We start from the raw sequence: 27,895 nt of genomic DNA, 5'->3' as shown, positions 1-27,895 counted from the left end.
GGGGCCCCACTTCTAAAGACTCTACTGAGAGCTTCCCATTAAGGAGACAATTTTTGGTTCTCTTTAATAATAAGTGAGGTTATAAAAGCCTGGGGAACCTGTGTAGCACACTGCTTTCCAAAACAGTGTCAATAGAGTTTGCCACCATCCAAGGTGGCCAGATGGCTGCCATGTCATACATGAATCAAATTCAGTGAACACCTAATATGATACAAGCATTTTTTGGCAGATAAGAACCATTCAAACCATTTTGTCTGGCCATTTTCCTGACATAATCAGTCCTTTGTCTTGTCTTAGATTCAGAATATCTTTATGCCTATGCCATGCATTTCAATTCCCTCATTGTATTAACCTCTGTCACTTCTGCTGGAAGGCTGATATCTCGTTTGTGAACAAATTCAAAGAGATTAATAAATCTTGCCGAGATTAATAAAGTACCTCATATTGAAATAAATGTATACTTAAAATGTACGTATGGATCACTTCACACAGGATCTCCAAACTGAAAATGTGATGATGTATGTCACAGAGCCCAAAGTTTAGACATATACAATGGTTTCTTGTAGGCTATCTCAGATTCATGATGTGTGCGGGCAGGGGGTACACTTTCCATGTTTTGCAAATAGGTACATACTGGACACTGACCACTATTATTTAGGATCTGTGCAGAGTTTTCTTGTTAAATATCATTTTTAAATTATCCCTTCATACTGTAAGTATTCACTAAAACTGAATAGGTCAATGTAAAAGTTCAAGATGGATTCAAGCTGGTTCAAACGAGTACGACTCCTCTAGTTTAGTATTTTTAGTGGTTGATTGAAGACCAAAGAACAATCTCTTTTTAAATCCCCTTGTCTGTTTCTTAACATAATGTCTCTCTATCCCAACAGCTTGGTTACAGAATGTGAGGTTAACGAACCCCACGGGACTAAAATGCATGTGTTACAAGTGAACATTATAAATTGGACACTGTATATGAAATATTATGTAACTTACTCAATGACCCATGGCCCAAAATAGACGTGACCCATTTTCAGTAAACCCTTCAACTTGGCATGATCCGCACCATTTTCCATTTTTAGAAGGTGACATGAATACTTTTACATTTTTGGGTTTTGTTTGAAATGTCCCAAGTCATATATATATATGTGTGTGTCTATATTATGTTGGTGCATTACCTTTACAGAGATCTTTTTAATTGTAATACATCTTGTTTTGTAGACAATATTAATATAAATGTATTCTCACTAGATAATACTATAGAAAGCGTGTTATAATAGTTGTATTACTTACATTATATAGTACAAGTGTGTTTCATTTCAGGTCTTTATACATTGTATACGCATCTAGCCTGCTCGAAATGGGATGGATTCTGGGCAATCCCGTTAACCCCTTTAAAAACCAAATCTGACCCACTGAACGCACACGCAAGCTTTCATGTGTTTAACCAATGTGTTTCTTAAGAAGTGTCTTCAGGCTTAGCTCTCCAATAAAGTATCTGGCAGACATGGAGCACAAACCCCCTTTTTGGCCTTCCCTCCTCCCTTGTTTGCCCTGTGAAGCTATTCAGTACTGGGGGAGGGAGCTGAGTGCTGAGAGGTGACTGGCAGAATCTGACTTAGAAAATACCCAGAAACACTATACTCCTTCTTGCAGAGCGTTCGTATTCTGGCACTGGGCTTAGCATTTGCTTCCTACACTTCTAGAGCTGGGAAAATATGTGCTGGTTTTAGAAGCTGCTTGCAAAAGCTGTGAGATTCTGATGCTTCTTCCCAGTTACTCAGAGTTTAGGAACAGCAGGAGGACTGCCTCACCTACATAAATAAGTGCACTATGACATGTGAAGTCCTGATGACAGAAGGCTGGGTGAAGGTGAGGAGCTGCCTGCACAGTGCTTCTTGACTCTGGATCCTCTTCTCCGCTCTATGAAGTAGGCTGTACTCATATGCAAAACTTGAGCACTCATCACTGCCCAGCATGGGGGATCTGCCTTCTCATAGACGATGACAGAAGAAAGGCCAATAGGTGGCAGAGATAAAATCCTGTGATCACTGGAGCATCATACACAGAAACCCTACACCATGCATCCGCAAGGCATCAGCAGCTAGCGAGAAGAATCACCTTTCACAGTCTTGGATGGGGATTATCCAGAACAGGGTTAAGTTGACTTTAGTTGCAGCTGCAAGTTATTGAATGAAGAGAGGGGCCCTGAAAAGGGAGAGAGGCGGCTGACAGAGGACTTCAGGACCAGGACTGAATTTACTGGACCTGATTGTGGACTTACAAGTGGCTACTGTTGATTGCTCACCTGTTGCTGCTCAACGTGGGCCACCAGATTCTGGACTGTTTTTTTTTTGTCTCAGCTATATTGGCAGAGCCCTTACCGGACCAGTGCTAGTCACCTATTAGCTAGTGTTGGCTGACTGCTGTAGTCCTGCTGATCACCTCCTACCAGTGCTGGACCTCATCTGCTTCCGAATCCTGAGAGTACACTAGAATTGCTGAACTTTGTCTGGACCAAGTCTAGCCTCCAGCACCCTCTTTCCTTACTACTTGCTAAGCCTTGACTGGGCTGAACTATAGACTTTCCATTACCCAGTGAGGCTTAGTAACCACCAACCCAATAGTCCTACTCACCGCGGCTTACTGAACCCTGACTGCACCGGTAGTGTCCGCTGCTGCTCCCTGCTGCTCCTTGAGAGTTGTAGATCTGACAGATAGGGGGCGCCTGTGACTTTTCTTTAGGATCGGAGGTGGGAATGGCAGCTGGGAGCATCACCACCTTACCGACAGGGCCCGAGGACGGAGGCAGCAGCCCGTTCCCTCCGGGAAACTTTAAAGACCCCAAACGGCTGTACTGCAAGAATGGGGGGTACTTCCTGAGGATCAACTCAGATGGGAGAGTGGACGGTGCCCGGGAGAAGAACGACTCGCACAGTGAGTGGGACAGGGTCGCATTGTTATTATTATTATTATTATTATTATTATTATTATTATTATTATTATTATATGCAGTTTCTCTATAAAAACTTTCACCGTGCCAGTTATTTTCTGAATTTTCTTTTTTTCTGGCACTTAAAGAGTTTATTCTCTTAATATAATCAGTTAATATTTGTAAATAATAATATTCCTACTGATGGGAATATATCATCTGTATAGAGATCCACCATACACAGGGCAGGAGCAGTTTTTTGCGATACTTAGTAGATAAGGACCACACTGATCATGGGTGTGCGTTGCAGAATGATACATAACTTGCTACAATGTGACACTATGAATATGATCAGTGATGGAGACATGTGTTACCTGCCTTTGTAGGATTAAATGTATTTTTCAGGATAATAAATCTATGCTTTCGGTTTCTATTCTGCAATAAAGTGGTGCGCAATCTAATTTATTTTGCCCATTGTCCTAGTAACCCCATAGCTTACATCTCATGCCTTAATTACTAAGGGTTATTTAGATGTGGTGTAAAAAAAGCTGCTACTCTTGCTTTAGTGAAAGGGTGGTAGATAAGTGGAGTAGCCTCACAGCAGAAGTAGTACAGGTTAATACAATGAGGGAATTCAAACATGCATGGGAAAGGCTTATGGGTATACTGAATAAAATACAAAATCAAGGACGTTTCCAGCAGAAAGAATGGGACAATGTTTCTTAACTCGCCGTTTGTAACAGCTGTCAAGAGGAGTCACAGATAATCCCATTTCATTAGAATAACTAACACCAATTTGTGCTCTCACAATCTAAATATTATCTACATATTTCGCAGGATATACCGTATATTTGGACAAAATGTCATAGTCCAAAGAGTCATAGGATTAACTGTAATGAAGTTTTATGGAGACAGCGGCAGATAAGTGGAACAGCCTTTCAGCAGAAGAGTATACGGGTTTAAACATACATGGATTATTCATAAAGCTCTGTTAAATATAAGAAAAGGCGAAGAACCAAATAAGGTTTGAGATTTCTACAGCAGAAAAAAGGGCAGGATAAATGGGACAAATAGTTCTTATCTGCCATCAAATTCTCTTTCCATATTTGCAGTTTAGCTACAATCATGAAAGTGCTTTTACGTTTGTACCAAAATAACTGCATTTGAACAATTAAGATGATGTGACCTGTTCTTGAATGTGCTCAACCACGAAGACCTACAATGCATGGGCACTTACGCCATGTGCTTAGATGTACAGTTGTTTATATACTACTTGTAATGTCCTGTCCACCCATTGTACAGCGCTACAGAATATGATGGTGCTATACAAAACAATTAATAAATGTGTCCTTTGGTACAATCAATGCAATTGTTGCATTTGTTGTAAATTTAGCATTTATATCCCTCCACATAATGTATTGAACATTTGTAAACATTAAATATTGTATTGCATTTGATACAATCCTTTGATTAGACTTTTTGGATCATCTTTGGCCATTTAACATTTTTTCAGATCTCTTCGCCCCGCAGGGCTATGCTAGCGATGATTGCGCACATTACTGATGACATCATATCCAGTTACATCAGTGAGAAAGTAAAGCTAGGCACAGGTGTTGAGGAAAATAGATGTGTGCCTTCTGTACATTATAGCTGATATTCCAAACTCTCCTTCGCCATCAGTGTAAGATCTAAACTGGGAAGGAGAACAAAATCAACATTAGAGGAGATGATGCCTTATCCTTCTCTGAGCCAGGTGCCGAGGTGAGGGGTAACTGCAGTTGCTTCCTTTCATCTAGTGTGATCAAATGTCATTCTTTGTATTCAAGGAAGGTGGACACGCCAGTTAAATGCACAATATTCCAGCCCATTAGTGCACCTGGCACTTGTCAGAGTAAGCAAGGCACATGTGTATGTAAAGTGTCTGGTCTAGCACCAGATCAGATTTAGGTTTCAGTGCTACCAAACCTGGTATCACAAGTGCGCATACGTATATGTACCCGTGCTCTCACAATCTCCATCGCTCAAACATACATATGCACACATGCAGTCTTTAGTACACATAGAGTACCTCCTATGAAGCTGATCAGTAGGGGCTGCCTTCATCAGTGCAGTCCCTGCATGTGCTCTGCGTAACTGCTGTGATGGACCCGTGTCTCGTATGTTTCCTTGATACTTTGGTATTTTAGGTTCAGCTGACAGAAACCACTCATGCATTAACCATGTTATACTCTGGCTTATCTGCGACAGCAGCTGCAGGGGGCATTAGCTTTTAGAAGTCAGATCCCGTCATGTGAAAATACAGTCACAGATGCCATAGAGTTCAGTCCTGGCCACGACACTGTCACTATGTCGGCCAGTTATAGTTAGAGAAGGATGGGGTTGGCAGGTTTCAGGAGACACCTTAGCTAATTTACCATTATCATTTAATAATGCATATTAATTATTTCAGGTAAATACACTGTGTAAGCATCTTAATTGCTTAAATAGCAATTAACTAATTTACATAGAATAGGCTGATGAGTCCAAGTTATGTGTATGATATTGAATGTAAGAAAATATAATGGTTATGTCATATAGATGCATCATTTATATTAGCGTCACAAAGTCTATTTTCATTTTCACAGTGTTTTTCCTTATTAGAAGGTTTCTCAATTATTGATCACTTCAAGACATTGGCCCATGTTGTGCTTCTGTACATAGCCGGCCTTAGGTGTTCTGGCGCCCTGTGTGGACTACTCCTCTGGCGCCCCCCCATCCCAAAAAAAGAAAGGAAAAAGAATCTTGTCACAGAACTCCCCTTTCTCACTATCTATCTCCTCTCCCCCTTTATCACTATCTACCACCTCTGCCCCTTCTCACTATCTACCACCTCTGCCTCTTCTCACTGCCCCCCTCTGCCCCATCTTACTGCCTCCCCCTGCCCCTTCTCACTGGCCCCCCTCTGCCCCTTCTCACTGCCCCCCCTCCTACTTCTCATTATCCTTACTTGTTGAGTCCTGCGGTGGGAGCGGGAGGCGTGCGCTCTGCTGTGGTGCACGCTTCACAGCTGAGCGCCGGAATAAGACATCATATTTTGGTGCTCAGCATGAAACGCCGGCACCGTGATGGAGTCACGGAGAGTGAGGGGCGCCGAGCGGTTGCTGAAAACTTCACAAGCGACTGCTTGGCGCCCCTGCCCGGGGACATAAAATAAAACATTGTTTTTTTTGTTGTTTTAACTTTATTTAACATTCTCCATGTTAAATAAAGTTAAAAAAAAAACTTCATTTAACAAGGAGGATGTTAAATAAAGTTAAAAAAAAAACGTTTTAATTTAGTCCCAGGCAGGCGCCTCTGTTGCCATGGCGCCCTGTGTGGCCGCACAGGTCGCACACCCCTAAGGCCGGCCCTGCTTCTGTACATACACTTTGAGTATATATATTCCTGCTGGGCTCAATGTACAGATGCACGGTTCCACATCTGGAAGTTATTTTCCGTCCTTTATCTGTCTGCTCTGGCTTTGCTAGAAGAATTGGAAATGTGTACAGTTGAGCTCAGGTTGCATTTCCTTCCCCCACCCAGAAAGTTTTACAATGAAATACCTTGAATTTGTTAGGGCTTTTGCCATTAAGGGTTAATAATAGCTACCATTTATTATAAAGGAAAAAGTATTATCAGCCCTAGCAGATACGAACCAAATATTTATATGTGAACCATCATTGACTTTAACTGGTTTTTCCAAATGAAGTTTCTATACACCTTGTAATACACAAATACTGCATTAACAGCCACATGCTAACTTTCAAAAAAACAAAACTAATTTGGGATTTCGGTGATCTCGCTCACTTTATTTCCAGCATTTGGGTAATGACAAATCAGAAACCAAAATCTGAGCATTTACAAAAATATTGTTAAATAACATTATAAGTTAAATCAACATTGACTATTTGGGTGGCCCTTTCCCCTTTGGGACATGGACTCTGAAGTTAGAATTTCCTATGCACCAGCGTTGCCTTTTATGTTAAGGTGACAATGGAAGGAAGCACTGAGAGGATATGGGATAGGAGACACGGTTATAACATAGGTTATGAAAGAATAGGCTGTATGTAGTTAAAAACACAAATGTGGGTAATAACCACATGGACAAGCTGCTTATACAGCGTCATGACCACTTCTGAGTCAGTAAGGGAGTATGCGGCCAGTTGTCACGCCAGTTTGCCACTGGTGTGGCCTCCACATCACCCTAGTCATGTCATGCGCACGCAAACAGTTGTCTTAATTGACTGGGGAATAAGTTATTCTTCAAAACGGACATTTTACTGCATTGCAAGAATTTGTAGAGATCAAAAGTAAACGGTCGCATTTCAGGTGTGCATGCTGCCGATGACTTACCTTACAATCACTTGCCTAACAATGACTTACCTGTGTTTACCAGTATGTCTTAACGTAATATAATAATATTTAGTGCAGAAACCAGAGCAAAGTTAAAATGAAACGCTGTATAAGAAATATACGGTAAACGAATACATTACCCATATAAAATGTTTGGAAAAAATATTTAATGCTTTTTATGCTTTAGAATTTCACCACTAATAATCTTTAGGTTTTACCGTGTCATGTTACTGCAAACCTCCCTGAAAATAGCGTGGATTATTTCCATTTTTAGATGCCCGATTATTGTATGTAAAGTGATGTTTGCGAAGAGGAAACCAGACTGGCTGATTGGGGTTACTACATTTTACTAACCCTATACGGAGGCATTTTTATTATGTTTAAACCAGGCTTTGACGTTGTTGCCCATGCCCTGGATTGAGCGGGGTTAGTGGTTAATGTGCTGGTCTTGAATACACAAGTCTGTGGGTTTCTTTTTAGCCTTGGCCACTTAGTCTACGTATGATGTTGGACAAGTAAATTTCTCTTGCCGTTCCTTGGCTTACCCACCTGCACTTGAGAATTCGAATATGTTTTCTTTAGTTCCGTCGGGAATTCACTGTGCAGAAATGAGCTTGCCTGAAAAAAATCTGGTTCTAGATCTTTGTGGCTACTGTACATTAGCTACAGTATTTGGAAACACGCACTGGTGGGAGCTATCATTGTAGAACTAGAATGTAAGCTTGTTTGAGCAGGGCCCTCCTCGCCTGTAAGTCAAATTGTTATGCTATAAACTACTTGTTATGTGCTGTTTACTCTGTACAGCGCTACTGAATATGATGGTGCTATATAAAACAATAAATAATATTAACTAAGGGAACTGAGTAACAGTGCCCCAGTTAATATTGCAGTTGTAGTTTGATGACAGCTTATGTTATCTCAGTCAGATAGGTTGGAGCAATATCTTTTTTTTACACATTGATATTCCTTGGTCATCGCTTTTTTGGGGGCTACTTGTAAGGTTATACAATAGAACAAATAATAGACGTGTACAAATGGACCAAAATTATTCAGACAAAGTTGAGTTTTTGGTCCATTTGTTTTTGGACAATAAATTTCGTTAACAAGTGTGCTTATGGGAATAGAATATTTAAGTATAATGTATAAACCAATACCACTTCAGATGGCAATAACCAGTTCTTTCAGTTTTCTGTAAATACTTAATTTAAGTGAAAATTACATACACATATCCACCAGCTACTAGTTATCATTATGTAACCTGTGTTATTAGCAAAAATAAAACCACCAATTGATTAATAAACCTTTTTAAAATGTTTTTAAATACCATTCCCCACTAGGCAATTAATCATATATGGGCTGCTTTACTTTAATGCACCTTTTTTATTATTATTGTCATAAATAATGGGATAAGGCTACTATGGAGACATGATAAGCTAGTAGGCTGGATTTGAAAAGTTACATTTAATTACTTAATAATTTTACGGTTTGTTAGCAATAGTAAGATCAGTACTGTTTTCTGTAAAGATATCCTATAAATGATACAGTACTTATCAGGAAATACTCCCACTATATATGCTTATCTCTCTATTAATATATTATGGCTTTCAGCAAATATGATATTATATATAAAAAGACTTAATAATCAAAAAGCTTTGGTATATAATGAATACAGACAATCAAGCCATACGAGTCTCGTCATAGTTAAAACAAGCATCTGTATACAATGTTGAGAAAGAAATAAACAATCCACATACACAATTCAAGATTTTCCATTACATGTATGACATACAAAAGTCAAACGTTTCCATATGGACAAATGAGTGCACCACATGTTAAAGGGACACAAAACCCTGCATTGTATTATATGGGTTGTCTTGTACCACATTTCATTGTTCTTAAACATCCAGTGGGATCTTTCCAATGGGTTGTGTTGAATAAAGCTATAAAGACAGATGGGTAAATGGATGGGTGGACTGACGAATGGATAGGCAGACACATTTAATAGACAGAGAGACCGAAGGGTGCATTCACTAAACTAGGTTTTTGCAGCAACACTGATCACTCAGATCACTCACTTCGCTCACTTCGCTTTGAATTATATTGGCTAACTAATTAATAAAGAATGTAAAGCAGTTTATCCTAGAGCTTGATAGTGGAAGTAGGATAACAGGCAGGCAAGTAGATACATTTTCAGTTTTTTTCTCAAAATCTAATTTCTAAAATCCCAAGCAATAATCTAAGTTTGTGCGTTTGTGTAGCTAGAGTTTAAGGACAGATTTATTATAGATAAATAGGCATACAGAATGACATAAATCCCACCAAAGCTGGGAATATATATATCATATATATATATATATATATATATATATACACACACACACATATGCACACACATTAGCAGCACATTGGGTGTCATTGTGCCATCATCAAGTTGATCCAGTTCCAGTGGTTTCAGATAAAGCTGTGAGAATGTTAGTGTTCTCGTCCTCACCCTATGACTAGAGAAGAGCAGGTCAAGGTCACTTGAGGAGGAACTGATTATGTCAGCACACATATCATTCCTTCGTGTATTTACACTGGAATGGATCCCAGTCCGAAGGATTGAAATAAGGGTCACATAGCTTCAGCATCACATCCATTCCAGTTTATGCAACTTGCTTCTCATTAGCGCTAGGTCGTAGTGTAGTCATTAAACTCACTTTGCCGCATGACTGTTTCCATTTGCAAGATACATATTTTCATGAAATATTGGTGCAAAGCACAAAGGGGTCTTTAAATTGAGCAAGTGACATAAAACACATTTTATCACACTTTCTTTTCATTTACTAAAAAGTGCATTGGCTGATTATCTTGCTGACTTGGTGTTGACATTGGGTTGAGTTCTTTTTGGCTTTGTTCTAAAGGATACAACTGAAGAGTGTGGGTACTTTAATATACATTCTAAAAAACTAAATAAGAAAAGATATTCACTTGCCTGAGATAGAAACTGCAGCTGTGCAGCTGCCCTTTTCTATTGCATGAAAAATAGCAGAAGGGCAGGGAAAATAGGCAAATGCATGAAAATTTAGGACCACGCATCATATGCATTAAAATAAATATGGTAGCTGGAGTGTCCTTTCACCCCTTCAGGATTAGTTTTTTTTTATACTCTAAAGCCTGGATTTTTTCCCCATATTTAACCAAAGCGAGGTTTTCTTTTAAAACCATAGAAATACATAAAACATAATAATTGTAAGTGATATAATCAGAGTAATACCCCACATACATATTTTGTATATGTTCAAAAGGGTCACATTTATATATTACATATTACCCCATATTACATATTTATTAATACTACTTGCTTAAATGATTTGGAGATATAGATTTTTATATAACTTTTTAGTGGTGGGGCTAAGGGATATTGGGGCACTTATTAAAAAAATATATAATTTTTTTTCTTTTTTTGGTACTGTACACAGTGCAGTATGGATCGAGATAGCTTTGTGGATCTTGACAGATCTCTCTAATATATTTTGAATATCAGTGAAAAAAATGTATTTAAATGTCATTTTCCATTATTTTTTCCCCTTTTTTCAAAGTTTGAGAAATGTTGCTTCTCCCCCTGACCTGTGATCACACTGTTAGGCAGGGAAGAGGGGAAGTGAATGCACCCAAAATAATTTCCTCCCTGTTCTCAGTGAGTCTGGGAGAAGCAATTTAATTTGAAATCTAAACCCCTTATTTTGTCTTACATGAGCCTTAAAACATACTAAGGAAGTGTTTCTACGTGAAGATTTTTTCATAAAATAAGTGGGCTTTCATTTCTTTTAAAATAACTTTTACTTCCAGCAAAATATTAATTTTCGAAACGGAAGTCTCCTCATTGCTAATGCTAATTAAACAGACATCAAATATTTTTGGTTATTAACCAATTGTTTGTACAAAAAAAAATAGGTGATTCATTCTAATAATTGTGGTTTGATATAATGACTTCTAGTCTTAGATGATTCAACAAGTCGTTTCTAACATTTCATATAGTTCAGTTTTTCCATCCTCCTTGGTGTGCCTCTCCTTCACTTTCATGGCCGGAACTTGACTTTATAAGGTTCTTCACTGTGATTGTCAAAGCTACCCTGTTAGTGGTTTCCTCTGGCTGATGAATGGAAGTGTGGGGGCAGGATCTGCATCACACAGTGACAACGCTTGGATCTGAATGAATAACAATACTACCGCAGCACGCTCCATCTGGGAGAATTACTCATTTGGACTCCTTTAACCTCTTGGCACTGTTAAGGCCAGAAATTTGCAACCTTGTCCTGGCAGTGGCAGTATCTTCCTGGTCACCCACACTCTGGTTACACAGCCCTTTCTTTTGAATGGTTTTGTTATGTGCCAACTGAATCTATCTAGAAATTATATTTTAAACACTTTTAACAATAGTTTTTAACTAGTCTGAGTTTTTGTACCAAACTCAGCGTGAAGGAGCAAAATATCAGGGTCTCACAGTTTGCAGCTAACTCATTCATACCTGATGATATCTAAGACTTCCAATTGGTATTTTATGGTTGGTATCCCTGTTTGAATGCAGGTAACTCAATTAGGTGTCTCTGTAAATAATGACTTTTATAATAAATCAAGGTTTCCATGAAGACCGGTATTAGAGACATTTGGTTAAAGCATTTGATGAGTTTCTACAAAGAGTCTGCATGATGGGCCATTATAGCGTTGGTATTTAAAGAGTCTCAGGGTCAGCTCATTGAGAAAGATCCCAGGCAGTGGCATAATTACAGGGGTCGCACCTGTGGCAACTCTGATGGGGCCTGTCTCTTTAGGGAGCTCGGGCAAGCCCTGCGACCACTTGTTCCTATCTCCTCGTACTGGTTAAAAATTGTTCAGAAAGGGCTTTTCCGACCTGGACTGCTAAACTATTTTGAACCGGCACCAGAAGACAGGAACTTATCAGGGTCACATTATGTCACGTGACCCCCCAGGGAAACCGAGGCTATATGTGCCGGATATATGTGTGTTTGAATATATGTATGTATGTATGTGAGCATTAATGTGCATGTATAAGTGTATGTGGGCATGGATGTGTATGTACAAGAGTGTGTGAGCATGAATGTCTATGTATAAGTGTATGTGATCATGAATGTGCATGCATAAGTTCATGTGAGCATGCATGTCTGTGTATAATTGTATGTGAACATGAATGTCTATGTATAAGTGTGTGTGTGAGCATGGATGTCTATGTATAAGTGTATGTGAGTTCTGATGTTTAAATATGTGAGCATGGATGTGTAAGTGGTGTGAGGTGGAGCATGAGTGGTGTGAGAGGGAGTGTGTGTGTTAGCATGCCTAATTTGTGTGTGTTTACATATATGTGCCAGAGTGTATGTTGCGGGGCAAGAGGCAAAGGAGGCACAGAAAAGCTATTTAAGGGCAGTGATGGCACATACCAGCTGTTTAGGGCAAAGGTGGCAAAGATAAGCTGTTTGGGGGCACTGACTAGCTGGGGGCAAAGATGGCAAAGGCAGGCTGTTTGGGCGTTAGGACAGTACTGATAAGCTGCTTGGGGCAAAGGCACCCATAAGCTGTTTAGGGCAAAGGTGGCACTGTGTTGCTTAGTGAAGCTGGGGGGGGGCTGGGGCAATTTTGGCACCAAGGTGCTGTGGTTTCTAGTTACGCCCCTGATCCCAGGTATGCCCACCTGTCATGAGAATATATGCACACACATAATGAGTGCATAAATTGTTGGCGCTATATAAATAAAAGATAATAATAATAACTCAGAAGCTGCCACACTAGTAGCCCACCGATTGCTTGCTATGTAACTTGAGTAGGGGATAATTGATGGTACCATAGATGTTTTGTTTCTCCAGCCTCTAGCAACTATTTGACTCTAGAAACCTATGTCTAACTTTCTTTAATTTTTTTCAGTTAAATTACAGTTACAAGCAGAAGAGCGAGGCGTGGTATCTATCAAAGGAATGAGTGCAAATCGCTACCTAGCGATGAAAGAAGATGGAAGGTTAATAGGCTTGGTGAGTACCTGCTTTTTTGTTTTGTTCTGCTACTTGTAGTGAACAAATAATCAGGCTCTCGAGACTGTTCTGATACATTTGCTTCAAGGGCACATATACCGTGTTTCCCCGATAGTAAGACACCCCCGATTGTAAGACGTATCGGGAGTTTCAGAGGGGTCGGCTAATATAAGCCGTACCCCGAAAGTAAGACATATGTCTTACTTTCGGGGAAACACGGGGGATTTGCCGGGTCCGCCACTCTAAGGGGCCGGGAAGTCCCCACCAAGGCCGGCCTTACGTGTCTGCGGCCGCACAGGATTTAAATTAAAACATCGGGGTTTTTTTTTAACTTTATTTAACATCCTCCATGTTAAATAAAGTTAAAAAAAACTTTATTTAACATGGAGGATGTTAAATAAAGTTTTTTTAACTTTATTTAACATGGAGGATGTTAAATAAAGTTGAAAAAAACCCCCGATGTTTTTATTTAAACCCTGTGCGGCCGCAGACCCCTAAGGCCGGCCCCTTAGAGCAGGGCCGACCTTTGGGGTGTGCGACCGCACAGGGCGCCACACTCCAGGGGGTGCCAACCTGCGGCACCCGGCACCCCTCCAGAGACGGACAGTAATGTCCGCCGCTGGAGGAGCAGGCTCGCAAGGGAGCGGTATCGGAGGTCTTTAACAGACCTCCGGCTCCCTTGAGTGATTTTAAGCCGGGTTCAACCCGGCTTAAAATCACTCAAGGGAGCCGGAGGTCTGTTAATGACCTCCGATACCGCTCCCTTGTGATCTGCGCGGCAACAGCTGTTGTGCGCCGGGGTTTCTTGTTAGATCCCGGCGCACAACACTGAAGCCGCGCCCACCGCTGTCCGGCACGGACAGCGGTGGGCGCGGCTTCAGTGTTGTGCGCCGGGATCTAACAAGAAACCCCGGCGCACAACAGCTGTTGCCGGAAGGAGACAAGAACTGAAGAAGAGGAGCGAAGAGGAGGAAAAGAAGCTGAAAGAAGAAAGGAAAGGTAGGAAAGCATTAAGTGAGAGTGGATTGGTGTATATGTGTGTGGATTGGTGTATGTGTGTGTGGATTGGTGTATATGTGTGTGTGGATTGGTGTATGTGTGTGTGGATTGGTGTATATGTGTGTGTGGATTGGTGTATATGTGTGTGTGGATTGGTGTATATGTGTGTGTGGATTGGTGTATATGTGTGTGGATTGGTGTATATGTGTGTGGATTGGTGTATATGTGTGTGGATTGGTGTATATGTGTGTGGATTGGTATATGTGTGTGGATTAGTGTATATGTGTGTGGATTTGTGTATACGTGTGGATTAGTGTATATGTGTGTGGATTGGTATACGTGTGGATTGGTAGGTGTGTTGATTGGTAAGTGTGTGAGAGTGATGGGTGTTATGCTGTACCATTTCCAATGTCTTTTTCATGATCTAATTATGCTCTAAAAGTACATCATAACTCCCATCACTCTCAATTTTTTCCCAATATAAGACATACCCCGAAAGTAAGACATAGTGGGGCTTTTAGGGATAAAAAGAAAGTAAGACACTGTCTTACTTTCGGGGAAACACGGTATGTCTTTTATAAATTTTTTGTCAAAATCCTTGCTTTTCCTAAAATATGAGAGATATATATATCCAATGAGTTTCTCTTTAGGAGGGACAGACCCTTGTTGGGACCTACATTTCCTTGCCTCTCTTTCTTTTCTATGTGTCCTTCTTTTCTGTCTGACGGTATCAGTATGTCACGGTATTCTACACAATTACAAATCACAATAACGTGTACAGAAATAGCAGGAATTATATTTAGAAATAAAATGTTGCGAATACAGTATGTTACTCTACACCCTTACCTCAGGGCTAGTCATAGTACCAAGCATCAGAGAATCGCTGGGCAGTAACAACATGGTATGCAGCACTATGGACCGCAAGTCACAAAGAAAGGATTTGACTTACTGCTTTACTCACTTAGTTACCCAAATCTGTCTTATTATAGAGATACGTTAAGTACAAGATTGTTATGGCTTTTAATTAGCTGTTTTTGATTCACGTTTAGCCCTCCACACTATCGCGTATGTGTTGTTACTGTGCTAGATTAGCTCATCATTGAATGTGGAACACAGACACTGTTTATGTAAGACTTGATTCAAAAACAGCCAGTGATCAAATACGGGGTTTGGCAGAGTCCGATGCAGCTAAATTCAGGAGCTGGCATTCAGATTCAGGTTCCATTATGCACAATAGTCTCCTTATTCCCCCGCGCAGAAATGCTGGTGTTTGTAGGACTAGAGGCATCCACGAAATGGGAATGTTTCTAAAAATTCTACCATTTAAAAGCAGTGTTACGTGAAACTCGACTGTATGAAAACATTATAGTTGTTATTATCATTATTATGTTTTGTTTCATTTAGGTCCATCATACACCACAGCGCTGTACAATGGGGTATTAGTTAGTGCGGAATGCATTAGACGAAAGATTAAAAATGTCACAGAGATTGGTTCATGACTCCATATATGTGAATTATTATAACGTCAAAAAAAAAAACTAAAGAATAGCCTGGAACAATTACCAGCTCTAGATCTAACCCTGCAAATGCATATATTGAATGTAAGGTAATTTAGCCAAAGTACACAAGCTCATCTGCCATGTCAAGGTACCCCACATGGAGTCCTAACTAAAATACAGTGCATAAAGACAGCAAAAACAAAAAAACGGTTTGGTCCTGTAGCGCAAAGATTGTAAAATACCGCCCATCATGAAGGGGCTAATAGCGAACTCAAAAAAGATATATCCAACAACCTAAATGTAATTGCACATTTCCTTTTTAAAAAAAGGAAAAAACCCATCACATATCAGTATTTGTATATCTGCTGGGATATACTCTGCTGGATTCCATACTGGCAATTTTAACGTCCAAAAATGCCATTTGGAATTGGTCCCATCCGGTGTTAGATATGGAAAATCAGTTGAATCTCACGGGGTTATTTTTTATTTGTCTGTAACTAGAATTTATCAACATAAGTCATTGATTTAAAGTATTGATGGAAAATCCCAGCCCTAGTCATAAAAACATTCCAAAAGCAATACGAGTTAACAGCACACGTGTTAAACCCCTGTTTGCTTCCAGGAACCAGCATTTTATCTGCTAAGATAGTCTGCCTTGCAGTTAAACCCAGTTATAGACACCGTGGCTGTACAATAACGCCATTATCCATAATGAGCCTAATGGAAGTCATTGGTGCCAATGGACATTTGGTAAGATGGCTACCACATAGCCTGGTGGTCTAGCATGGTGTATGGTACAAGCTGGTATTGATTGTATTAATTTGAGGGCTTCTTTTAGGCTTCTATCAGTTACAAGAGTTATTAAATTCCTTTCCAAGGATCATTTATGGGTTTAGGTTACATAGTTCATAACCTTCATATTCTTGATCCAAAAGAACGCAAAAAAAAAACCCCCTAATTAAGCTACTTCGAATTCTGCCATCAGGGGAAAAAAATCCTTCTTGACTCCAAGAGGCAATCGGATTTCTCCTTGGATCAAACTTCCCAATATTTGTGACTAGTACTAGACTCATGGTCACATGATACAGCAGCTTAGGTAAGGCCTTACTCAACACAAGCACTTAATAAAAGGTGCCGCCGTGTTTCCGATAGTTTTATCCCTTACTGAGTCAGGTTCCTCATTTCTGTGTTGGCAGTGAAATATGCGGCAAAGAACATGTTTAACCTGAGCATTGGGTATTGCGGTGGATGTAAAAATAAGGCCACTTCATGGAAACATGACTGCTTTCTGGCCCTCAACAGAAACAAGGGGATTGACCTTCTGCTGGCTGTGTAATGTTACAAAGTTGATTTGAAGGTTTTCCCAGCATTTCCTGTAAGTAGTAAGACATCTGGGTAAATGAATGCTTCTGTGACCTGGGTTATCCTTAATGATCCATTGAAAATACAGCAAAACTATGTTTTTATAAGAGTCAAACTAGAGGATAAAGGAACATTTTATATATTATAATCCATTTTTATACTGTACTTGTATGGCCAATAGGTACACTCAAATAATTCTTGTGTTCTTACACTCTGGTTTTTTATTGTAGACAGATGTATTATTTGTGTATTAATTGTCATTGTAGGATTATATATATATTTTATATGTTTTCGTTTTATGTCCCTGAAAGCTGGCAGCTTTTGGTTTGGTATATTTCATATATTTGTGAGAATTTCATAGATTTGTTACAAGGACGTGTGAGCAGGATGCAGGCTGTCAGTATCCGTAAGCTGAGTAGCTAATTCACAACTATAGTTAATATATTCTTAGTCCTCTTAGTTTTAGTACCTCTGCTCTCTATGCCAAGTCTAAAGATGTATAGTGCCTTTGTGTTTCCATGCATTTTTCCATGTGCTAGATAATTTCCACTGTGTTTCCCTTTGCATATGGAACTCCCATCTGCAACCCCAAAGCAATGGTCATCCAACCCGTCTTCTCAAGGCACAATAACAGGGCATACTATGAAGCCGCTATCTGTTCTTCAGCCCTGAGTTTGTCCTCTTCCATCTGGAGTGTCTTAATGATCTTAATAACTCCTCCAGCTTCTTCTGTAACCCTCTTGGTGTTTTATGTTTTCAACTTATGTACAAAAGTTGAGGTTGCATCCGTCATCTCTTTGTTTGCTCCGACCAAATGTCTCAAAAAGTAAGAGTATGTAGCTGGTGATTCATTGTTTGTTGTTGTGTCATGGTATAAGGACAATGCCCTTGGTGGAGATTGAGTTCCTTAGTGACATAACTTACGGTCTGTTGGGTTGGTTCCTCGCTTTGCTTATTAAACTGTATACCTGCCCCTGTAGGCGCTAAACCTAGAAAATGTGCACTGAAAATTTTAATTGTTAGACACCCTATGAGCGTCTTAAGAAACTACACTTTTAAACGACATATTAAAACTTTTTAATCATGTGCTTGATTTAGTGACAGCATAGGATCTATTTTTGCATCTGGAAAGCGGACTAAGGTTTTACTGTGTCAGTATTTTTCCTGGCTTTAGTTCCGTGGAGATGTATTGAACCTACACATGAGATGTTTTCCATGTGGCATACATTTATGTGCTGGATACAGTATTTCTGACTTAATTGCCAAAGAAATCCCAGGCCTGTGATTACAGCGCTAGTAGTCTTGGACTCGTGCAGGTAGGTTGTCAATGCAACTCAACCGTAAGGTGGCTTATACAGTAACCAATTATGCTGTAAATCATTTAGGTTTTCTCGCAGAAATTGTTGTTAGATTTATAGCTGAAGAGTTTATGGGGTACAGCAGAGCACGAAAGAGTCATTTTGGATCAATATCAACTCAGGGAGTGACCATCACTGGAGGGGAATCATAAGTTCATATCTCAAAATACAGGCTGCAGGGTGTCAGAGTAAAAGATGTTTTTTAAAGTGTTGATGACCTGAAATCTCGCCATCTGAAAGAGATAATTGTACAGGTTTAAAGGCACAGTTTATATTCATTACTTTGTAAATTGGTTGCCGCTTTTAAGAATTTGTGGTTGCTTTAACTAAAGGTTCACCTCCAGGGTCTGACCAAATAGACCCCAGACACAAATACATTTATAAAAGCATGTTCTGGTGTTTTTACCTAAATGCTACTGAGACTTTTAAGACTGTAGGCCACTTATACACAAGGATAGTCATGCACATGGTTCATGGTGGACAATTTTAAACTTGCTAGACTCACTATCTATTTTTTAATTTAAAATAGTTCTAAATAGTTCCCCTAGGTAAATAAAAAATACATAAATTATTATTACTATATTAACTATGTATCAACTATATTTTTATTAAATAGTTGTATTCCCTTAACAAGGGCCCAAAACAGAATTACTGGTGGATAGACTGTCAAGATACACAAATATACTCTTGTATACAGCCCATACACTTTTACGTATTAATGGTTGCAAATATCCTAGCGTACATGTGACCTTATAGACAAATATTTAATTGCCCGTACACATACACGCATGCCATTACATACAAACTTTCCAGGGTCCGTTTATCCAATAGGGGTCCAGTACTGTAGGGTGGTTTGAGTGTGCATAGGCTCAAATCATTGCGTTCTAAAACAAACCATGTGTAGATATTTACTGGGACCAGACGTCTAGTTGGTATGTATAGCTGAAGGATGAAGTTCCCTGCTCTCCCTGCTGCCCACTGCAGGCGAACCTGAATTATATTTCCCACTATCATCATGTTCCTTAACATAAACTTCATGGTACTTGATAAAAAAATAGGGTAAATAACACAATAAACAGGAAAGGCAAATCCGCATAAGCTCATAAACTTGATAAAAAAATAGGGTAAATAACACAATAAACAGGAAAGGCAAATCCGCATAAGCTCTAAATAGCTGCTTAGTGTAGTGATGTGCTTGGCTCTTGAATAATCACTTGTATTGTTTATCCAGCATTCCAAAAAGGGACATGAGAATGCTACGGCTCTTTGGTTACCCCTGGATTAGCAGCACAATTATTATTGCTAGAACATTACATCATTTACTTGGGAGACTGGAAGATTACTCAGAGTTATTACAGTTGGCAACATAATTTACACTGGATGTGGTTATTGTGACTATAAGCCCAATAGCCCAGTTTTCTTTTGTTTTTAGGATTTAATATGCAGTTTGATTTATTCGAGCCTAAGTGAGATGCACTTTGACTAGGACATATCTGTTTACATTTTTACATGTATTTACTTAGTGTAGTGGTGTATTCTGGCCTAGACTGGCAGGTCCAAGGGGGGTGGTAGACCGTCTGCCACGCCAATTGCCCTCTTGGGTGATTAGGCTCCCTGTAGGCTCCTTGGGTAATTAGGCTCACTGCCTTACTAGGCAATAACGTTGCCGTAGGTTAGCACTAGCATCTTTTGTTGACAAATCAATGCTAGCTAGCACTTCATTTATCAAATCCAAACCCACTGTAGCCATATCTATCTGCATATGTTTGTCATTGAGCTGAAGGTATATATACTGTATATACAGCTCTACAGTATCATATAGTTATTTATCATAATAAATCATGTAAAAGTATTCCAAAATAAATAAAGGCCCTTTACTATGACATAACACACTGGATCCAGCTCACCTCAGATACAACCTTCTTCTGGCTGAAGGGTGGGTGAAGGGTTTTGGATATTTAAGCACCTTATGTGAGCTCAACTGCAGGGCAAATCACACTTTGAAGGTACTTGGCACCCAGGAATCCAATAGGAGCACAGTGGAAGAATAGTAAAACGGAGGTCAGGAGTAGGTACACAAGCAAGCAGTTAGGGACACCAGGAAACAATAAAGCAGTACGCACCGAGGACAGGGAAGTACATTAAGTAAATAGCAGATGACAAGAGTCCAGAGTAAGCTCTCAACATCACTTTGCACATCAGCACAGGAGCAGCAGTTCTGATATCATCTTGCATCATCTTAAAGGGGGGCTTGTTTTTTGTTGGAGGTATATAGGATGTAGATAGGTGTTAGGTGAAGCAGTGTACTGGAAAAAGTATAGCTTCCTCAGCTGGACTTCGAACTGAACAGGTTGGTGCTATCCCCCAATAAAGTCAGATACCCCATGGGTACTGAAAATAAGGCGTTTGTTTCTGTAAATGGTTTCCATATGTCATATACTGTAGTATTAATCTTAGTTAATGTTATATCTTAAACCTCTTTACATTTTAATCTTAATGCTTTATTAAATATTGGGCAGGATGGGTGTTCCCCAATAAGTGTGTTATCTTGAGACTATTGGTTTAGGACACATACATGTGATAAGAGTGGAGCACAGTTGACGAATAAATGAAGTGTGTGTAGGGCAGCAGTCACAGGTTGATGTGTGTTCACAACCTGAAGCTCTACACAACACCGAACACCAAAAGGATGCCCACAGAACCCACCTCAGAGACAAGGTAAGCATCTTGTAGAAAGTGGATCATCTACTTATTGGTACTGGATCGAGAGGTCAAAGCCAGAATAGATTATTAATGCTTCAAAAAGTATCTTTTGGAATGGCCCTGGAGTATTAAAACAGTGCTTTGGATTTATACAGTCTATTTATACAATCTATTTTGTAACAAAACCACCAGTGTTGGGGGAGATCGGATTCAAAGTCTACCTGCAACTGTATACCTTCAAATTAGCTTGTATTGTAAGAACGATAGTACTGTATTTAGTTCTTGTAAACATAACCAAGTCAAATTGAATCTAACTATAAATGGCCAAGGATTAGGCGAAGCAACCACATCCTTTTGTAGTTACCCATGAGTGTGCTTTTGTATATTAAAACCAGACACACTTAACCACAATAACCCATTGTCTGCATAAATAAAGTAATAGCTGCAGATGTGCATTACACCCTGGGTATTAAGCCTATGACACTCGCTGCCTAACGCCGCCTGAACTTAACATTGAAATACGTATCTCAACAAATGTGAAAAGCTTAAAATCCTTTTACAGAAAACGTTGGCTTGGAAGAGGCATGAAAACCACAAGCAGATGTTAGCTTTCCAAAAAATATTTTTTTCCTAGACATAACTACTCAATCGGTTTTATCATTGAGACGCAAGGCGCAGGAGTGATAAATCAGACTGCACTTGGATTTCAGATTTCATTGTGCATTTTTGATGAGGGTAAGCTAGGTAATTTGGGATTCCATGGAAATGTTAGGAAGATTAGATGTCCTTTTTGGACTTCCCAATGCATTGAACTTCACATACAGATTATTACAACAAGGATCTTGTGTTAAAAAGATTTGTCCATTTTCTTTGACCTCGGGAGACCCTTACATTGTACATTGTATATTTGTAAAATGAAATTAATAGTTATTTTTAGAAAGGGACTCTGTTAGAACTTTTTGCTGACACCTCGTAAAATCCATGGGTATAAGTATTAAGATATTTTCAGAGAATATTTCCCAGTGTTGCATTTAATTCTTAAGCATAACACAATCAGACAGATGCATATCCCACATAAAGCATATACTCACGTCTTATATTGTTGGAAGGTCCATTGAGACATAGGAAAGGTTCAGGATTTTAATGTTGTGTTTAGGGCTTGGCTCCATCATATTCTAGATACACGCGACTTTATCTGAAATAGTCCAATAAAAATGTTTAGTTGTTTTTCATCTTCCTTAAGCCCCCCCACTTCCAGACATTGCACTCAGATGCTTCGGTCCCAGACACGACAGTAATGCTGTAGCCCCCTTATCAGCTGGTATCTGTGTAAGGGCTTTAGGGGACATTATAATATAAATATAGGAAAATGGAAATAATCATGCACATAGGGAGTACAGAAATAAATTAATCATTTTTATTCTCTGACCATCTTTCAGTTTTCTTTACAAGTTCACATGCTAGCGATATGTTTGTCCAGACAGAAAAAATATGAATGGGTGGGAGATTTGTGATAGAGTTTTCCATATTTCGGTAATACTAGTCAGACTGATGATTTTGGCCAAATGTTTTCCGTTACCTGGAATATGGAAATTTTTATTAGCCCACACGCTAATTATTTGAAAAGGGAAACTGCCCTCTTTATAACAAAAAACTGTAACTGTAATGCATCTAGGGCATAAAAATCCCAAGTCTAGAATTATCAGTAGAAAGAGGGAATTGCTTGTTTTTTTATATTTTTTTTAAATTAAAGTTATCAGTGCAGTATAGTCCTCTTGAACATGTTATTAATGCCAGTGATGTCACAATGACATCACTTAGTTCACTTTATTTTTTATTATTATTCATTGTATTATTTTAGTGATTTGTTTTTATTGTTAAAAAAAAATCACTAACACTTTTTTTTTTGTGTTGATTTCTGTTTGACATGGTTTCTCACTCATCTCCCTGCAATCCCCCTGCACCGATCACACTGTGATCTCTATGCAAGTCCCCATAGACTTGCATAAAGATCACAGTGTCTGTGATCAGTGCCTCATCGGCGCGATCTGATATCTCAGCAGGGTCTAGACAGACCCTGCAGGGGATATCCTGTCCTTCGAAGAACTTCCAGGTGACGTCAGCAGTGACACGACCCGGAAGGGAATGCCCGATGCTGGCTTCTGCTGACAGCCTGATCTCCTGTGTAAGAAGGTCAGGACGTACAAGTACAACCATAGGCATTTATTGAGATGTATTTTATGGACATACCGGTACGTCCATAGGGGACTGAATGGGTTAAATTTGCATTTTGATTTGATTCGATGGATTTTTACTGAATCGATCCTTAAGGATATACAATCTTTGAGGATTTATCATATACAGTGCAGTACAAAAGTTTTAGACAGATGTGGAAAAAATGCTGTAAGAATGCTTTAAAAAATAGACGTGTTAATAGTTTATTTTTATCATTTAACAAAATACAAAGTGAGTGAACAGAAGAAAAATCCAAATCAGTTTGGTGTGACCACCCATTTCCTTCAAAACAGCATCAATTCTTCTAGGTACATTTGCACATAGTCAGGGATTTTGTAGACATATAGATAGGTGTATGATTAAATATTTATACCAGATAGGTGCTAATAATCATCAGTTTAATATGTAGGTTGAAACACAATCAATAACTGAAACAGAAACACCAAAAAGTCATACACCATTTCAGGACTGAGCACAGCAACAAGACACAGGGTAGTTATACCGCATTTGCAAGGCAAACAGGGGTTTCCAGATGTCTTGTCCAAGCTCTTTTGAAGAAGCACAAGGGGTAGTTTCACAAATATCAAATTGATTTACATTTTTCTAACATTCACTCACTTTAGCATTTTGTTATTTTTCTTAGTTGTCTATTTTTTTTTTTAAATCATTCTTACATTACAGCATTTTTTCACACCTAAAACTTTTGCACAGTATTGTATACATGTCTGAACGTAGGATTTATATGAAATTAAGTAATGTGGAAAATAACAGTATTGGCAGCTAAGGACCACTCGAGACACCAGCATGAGATTCATGGTGCATTAACAGCCTATCATTCCATTGTCCTTAACTGATGAACAATAATCCCAGAGTGGGTCTGTTATGCTCATTATCAGTTGAACTTCAAATGGCTTTTATGACATCTACGGAATGCTATGATTTCCTAGCACTCTATTCACTGTGTACCATGAATTTTATGGGAAAGTCCCGCGGAAAAAATATTTTTCTCGTTGTATACAGATATGTAAGCTAGCATTTGGATTCTCAAAGAGGATAGCAATGGATTCTCAAAGAGGATCAAGGTTTGCAGTTTTGAGTGAAAGCTACCTTGATATTAAACAAAATAATGAAATAAAAATGATTAAAAAATTACAGTTAAATATTATCTTCTAATAAGAGATTTACATTTTAAAAGCTTATTTTCCTTTTTTTTATTTTTTTTTCGATTGAAAAGGTTTTTATTGGCATCCAGGCACAGCACATGACAGAACATGCAAAAAAAAGACATATAGGTCAGAGTAAAGCGGCGCCCAGACGCCCATTTTTCTTTTTTTTTGTGTGAGATTATGACGTGCAAATAGCAGAAACATCGTCAGGTATTAACCAATGTAACGTAAAACAAGTGCATACACTAAGCAACAGCGACGTCACTGGTGTTGCTGAAAGTCTCAGGCCTCACCGAGCTAAGGTACTGAGGAGGAAACCAACATGAGGAAAAAAAGGCTCAGAGACAGCTACATCCAGGACTATGCCTGGTAAACATAAGCACGATATGAGTTAGCGCAGATATTCATGGGAAGGAAAACCCTCCCAGGGAATGGGCCAACCCGTAGGTAGAGTCCCCAGGCCGTGGCACCATACGCCATCAGGCAGTGGAAAAAAAAAAAAAGGGGGCGGAACAGCCCTGGTGGGCAGAGATCCCAGTACTGGAACCAGGTGAAAAAGGGGGAAGCACAAGGGGAAGGGGAGAAGAGGGAAATCGGGGAAGAAAGGAGAGGGGACAAACAAACGAACAAACAGAAAAAAGAAAAAAAAAAAAAAAAAAAAAAAAGGGGAGGACGAAAGGAAAGAAAGAGACCACTCAACGCACCAGAATGATACCTCATAATGCTGCTATCCGTCCCGTGGAGCCGTCAGCGTAAGCAGAAGACATCCAGGGGGTCCACACCTTCAGGAAACTGTCAGTAGTGTTGTGTGTATGTAAGCAGTGAGTTTTTCCATGTGCATGATATGCCAAATTTTAGCTAAGATTTGCTGTCGGGAAGGGATGCACGTATTCCAATTTTTAGCGATAGAGAGTCGCGCAGCCGCGCATATCCTGTGAATGAGACGTTGGATGCACCTGGGGAATCGGGGGTCAGGATGATCTTTATTAAGCAAAGCCGTTAAAGGGCACCTATCTACCCGCGTACCCACAAGTTCACTGAGAAGATCAAAGACCCAGGTCCACATGTCCACGGCCAGAGGGCACGTCCACCACATATGGAAATACGAGCCCCTCTCTCCACAACCTCTCGTGCAGCCATCCCCGGAGCCCGGGAAGATCCGGGCGACCCGGGAAGGGTGAAGATACCACCTACCAACCACCTTGAACGCGCCCTCTTTAATGAGAGTATTAGCGGTAAGCGAGAACGTGTTAGTGTATATTTCTGTCCAGTCCAGCTGGGTCAAAGGTACCCCGAGGTCATTCTCCCACAAACGACAATGGGAAGGGGTGACTGAGAAGGCATGTGTGATAAGGTGGGTGTAGAGCTGCGAAATCGCGCCCGGACGTCTGTCCCTAGCCCAACACAGTCGTTCGAACGGAGTCATAGGAGGGAAGGAGCGGGGAAATTTGAGCCCCGTCAAAAAAGAACGAAGTTGAAGGAAACGAAACGTTTCCGCGGGGGGCATCTGAAAGGAAGCAGTGAGGGTACGCACGGTGTGGAAATAGCCCTGGTTATACAGGTGACCAGTCTTCGTAAAACCGTGAGATCTCCACCAGCGGAAGGAAGCTAACTCCAACCCCGCAGGAAAGGCAGGATTACGAAACAGAGGGGTAAGGGCAGACGGCGCGTGGAGCAAATTGAGTTTCGTTTTAAGACGGTCCCATAAAGAGAGGGAAAAGAACAGGGTAGGGCTAGCAGCACAAGATGGGCGCGCGCTCCCCCCCAACCAACAGACCTCCGAGATGTCAGGCAAATGGCACAGAGTCTCCTCGAGGGGAACCCATCTAGGGGCTTGAGAACCGAGATGGACCAGCGCCAGTTGCGCCAGCTGAGCAGCATGAAAATAGGACAGCAGGTGAGGGACCCCCAGGCCCCCCATAACGCGTGACCGGTAGAGGTGATCACGACGCCACCTCGGTCTGGCCCCCCTCCAAACAAAGCGAAAGATCTCCGCCTGAAGAAGGTCCAGGTCCCGTAGCACCAGAGGGATAGGGAGCGAACGGAAGAGGTAGAGTATTTTAGGTAAAAGTGTCATCTTGACACTATAAACTCTACCGAGTAGGGAGATACTATAGGGCTGCCATCGATCCTTTTTTTTATTTTAACAAAGTAATGAATTAAACCTTTGAGAAGGCAATAAAACAGCAAACTGAGATGAGCCATTTTAGTCTGCCTGTGCTACATGTTTTATTCTTTTTCTTATACATATTGAAAACCCCCATATAATAAAACAATAAAAAAAACATATGTATATAGTTCCAAAATTTGATTCCAAAGCATCCACATCACACTTCAATCTACGATACATCTGAAGATCTTCGCCCCCTCCTCCTACAGTTAACAGTCCATATTTTATCGTAGACATACACTGTATCTATGAGACATCTCTTCCATCTCTGTTTTCTTCTCAAATGGACATAGCCTCTAGAACACGGGAAGCATCTACTGTTTTCTGTCTTCTTGCCATTGCTTGTTTTGCGGCAATAAAGTCATGTGAGATAAATTTCCACTCAACCTTCTTAATATATGCTGGCTTCATATGTAAGCCATTTTAGGACTGGGAAGCCGAGGCTAAACCAAGAGCTCTGCCAACATTTGGAACGCTACATTTATCATTTTGTAAGCACTTATGGTGAAAACAAAGCTATAGAACTACATACCATAGAAAACGGTTGGAAATGTGATTACAGCTATGTGGGAACAATAATTACAAAATAAAAAAATAAATACATGGTACTCATTGAAACATTCACTAGCTTTGAAATTACTATTTTCTTAATACAAAACCCGAAGTTCTAAACTTTGAACGTATGGTAATTTAGAAGATGATTAATAATAAAAAAAAGCTCCCTTTTCATTATGAAGAACCAGCACTGGCAAGCTTGTCCTGGAAGAATGGCTGAGTTGGCCCTGTATAATGTATAATTCAATGGGCGAGACTTTGCAGAAATCCCACTGAAATAATCATACATTACACAGGGCCAACCAAGCTCTTCCTGGGACAGAAGCTTTGGCATGCAAAGTCCTCTCCTTTGCTAAATACTTTATTATGAACTACTGTTGTATACATGTTAAATAAACATATTTCTATTTTAATATAATGTCGTTTTTCTGTAGTTTTTTGTTCAAAGCCTTTCAACGGGACCATTTCATTTGATCCCACTGCGTTGTGCTGGCCGGCCGATTTCTCACATCATAGAAGGGT

At 39.8% G+C, this 27,895-nt stretch overlaps 1 protein-coding gene and 1 long non-coding RNA gene across 2 annotated transcripts in view; one reads left to right on the top strand and one right to left on the bottom strand.

The window, feature by feature from the left end:
* The first annotated feature begins 2,388 nt into the window (after positions 1-2,388).
* FGF2 (fibroblast growth factor 2) overlaps positions 2,389-27,895 on the top strand; it is a 32,119-nt gene continuing 6,612 nt past the window's right edge. The window contains exons 1-2 of the mRNA XM_053461412.1: positions 2,389-2,937; positions 13,223-13,326. Of these exons, the coding sequence (XP_053317387.1) occupies positions 2,760-2,937; positions 13,223-13,326 (282 nt within the window). The 5' untranslated portion in view covers positions 2,389-2,759. The remainder of the gene's footprint in view (positions 2,938-13,222; positions 13,327-27,895) is intronic.
* On the bottom strand, positions 3,819-4,425 carry LOC128485003 (uncharacterized). The gene is made up of 2 exons (XR_008351366.1): positions 4,149-4,425; positions 3,819-4,118 (listed from the first exon to the last, which is right to left on the bottom strand). It is a non-coding gene; the product is annotated as an uncharacterized LOC128485003 (long non-coding RNA).

Source organism: Spea bombifrons, chromosome 1 (genome assembly GCF_027358695.1).
Source record: "Spea bombifrons isolate aSpeBom1 chromosome 1, aSpeBom1.2.pri, whole genome shotgun sequence".
Classification (NCBI taxonomy): domain Eukaryota; kingdom Metazoa; phylum Chordata; class Amphibia; order Anura; family Pelobatidae; genus Spea; species Spea bombifrons.
The sequence above is the reverse complement of the archived record's forward strand: the minus strand, read 5'-3'. Positions and strand labels throughout refer to the sequence as shown.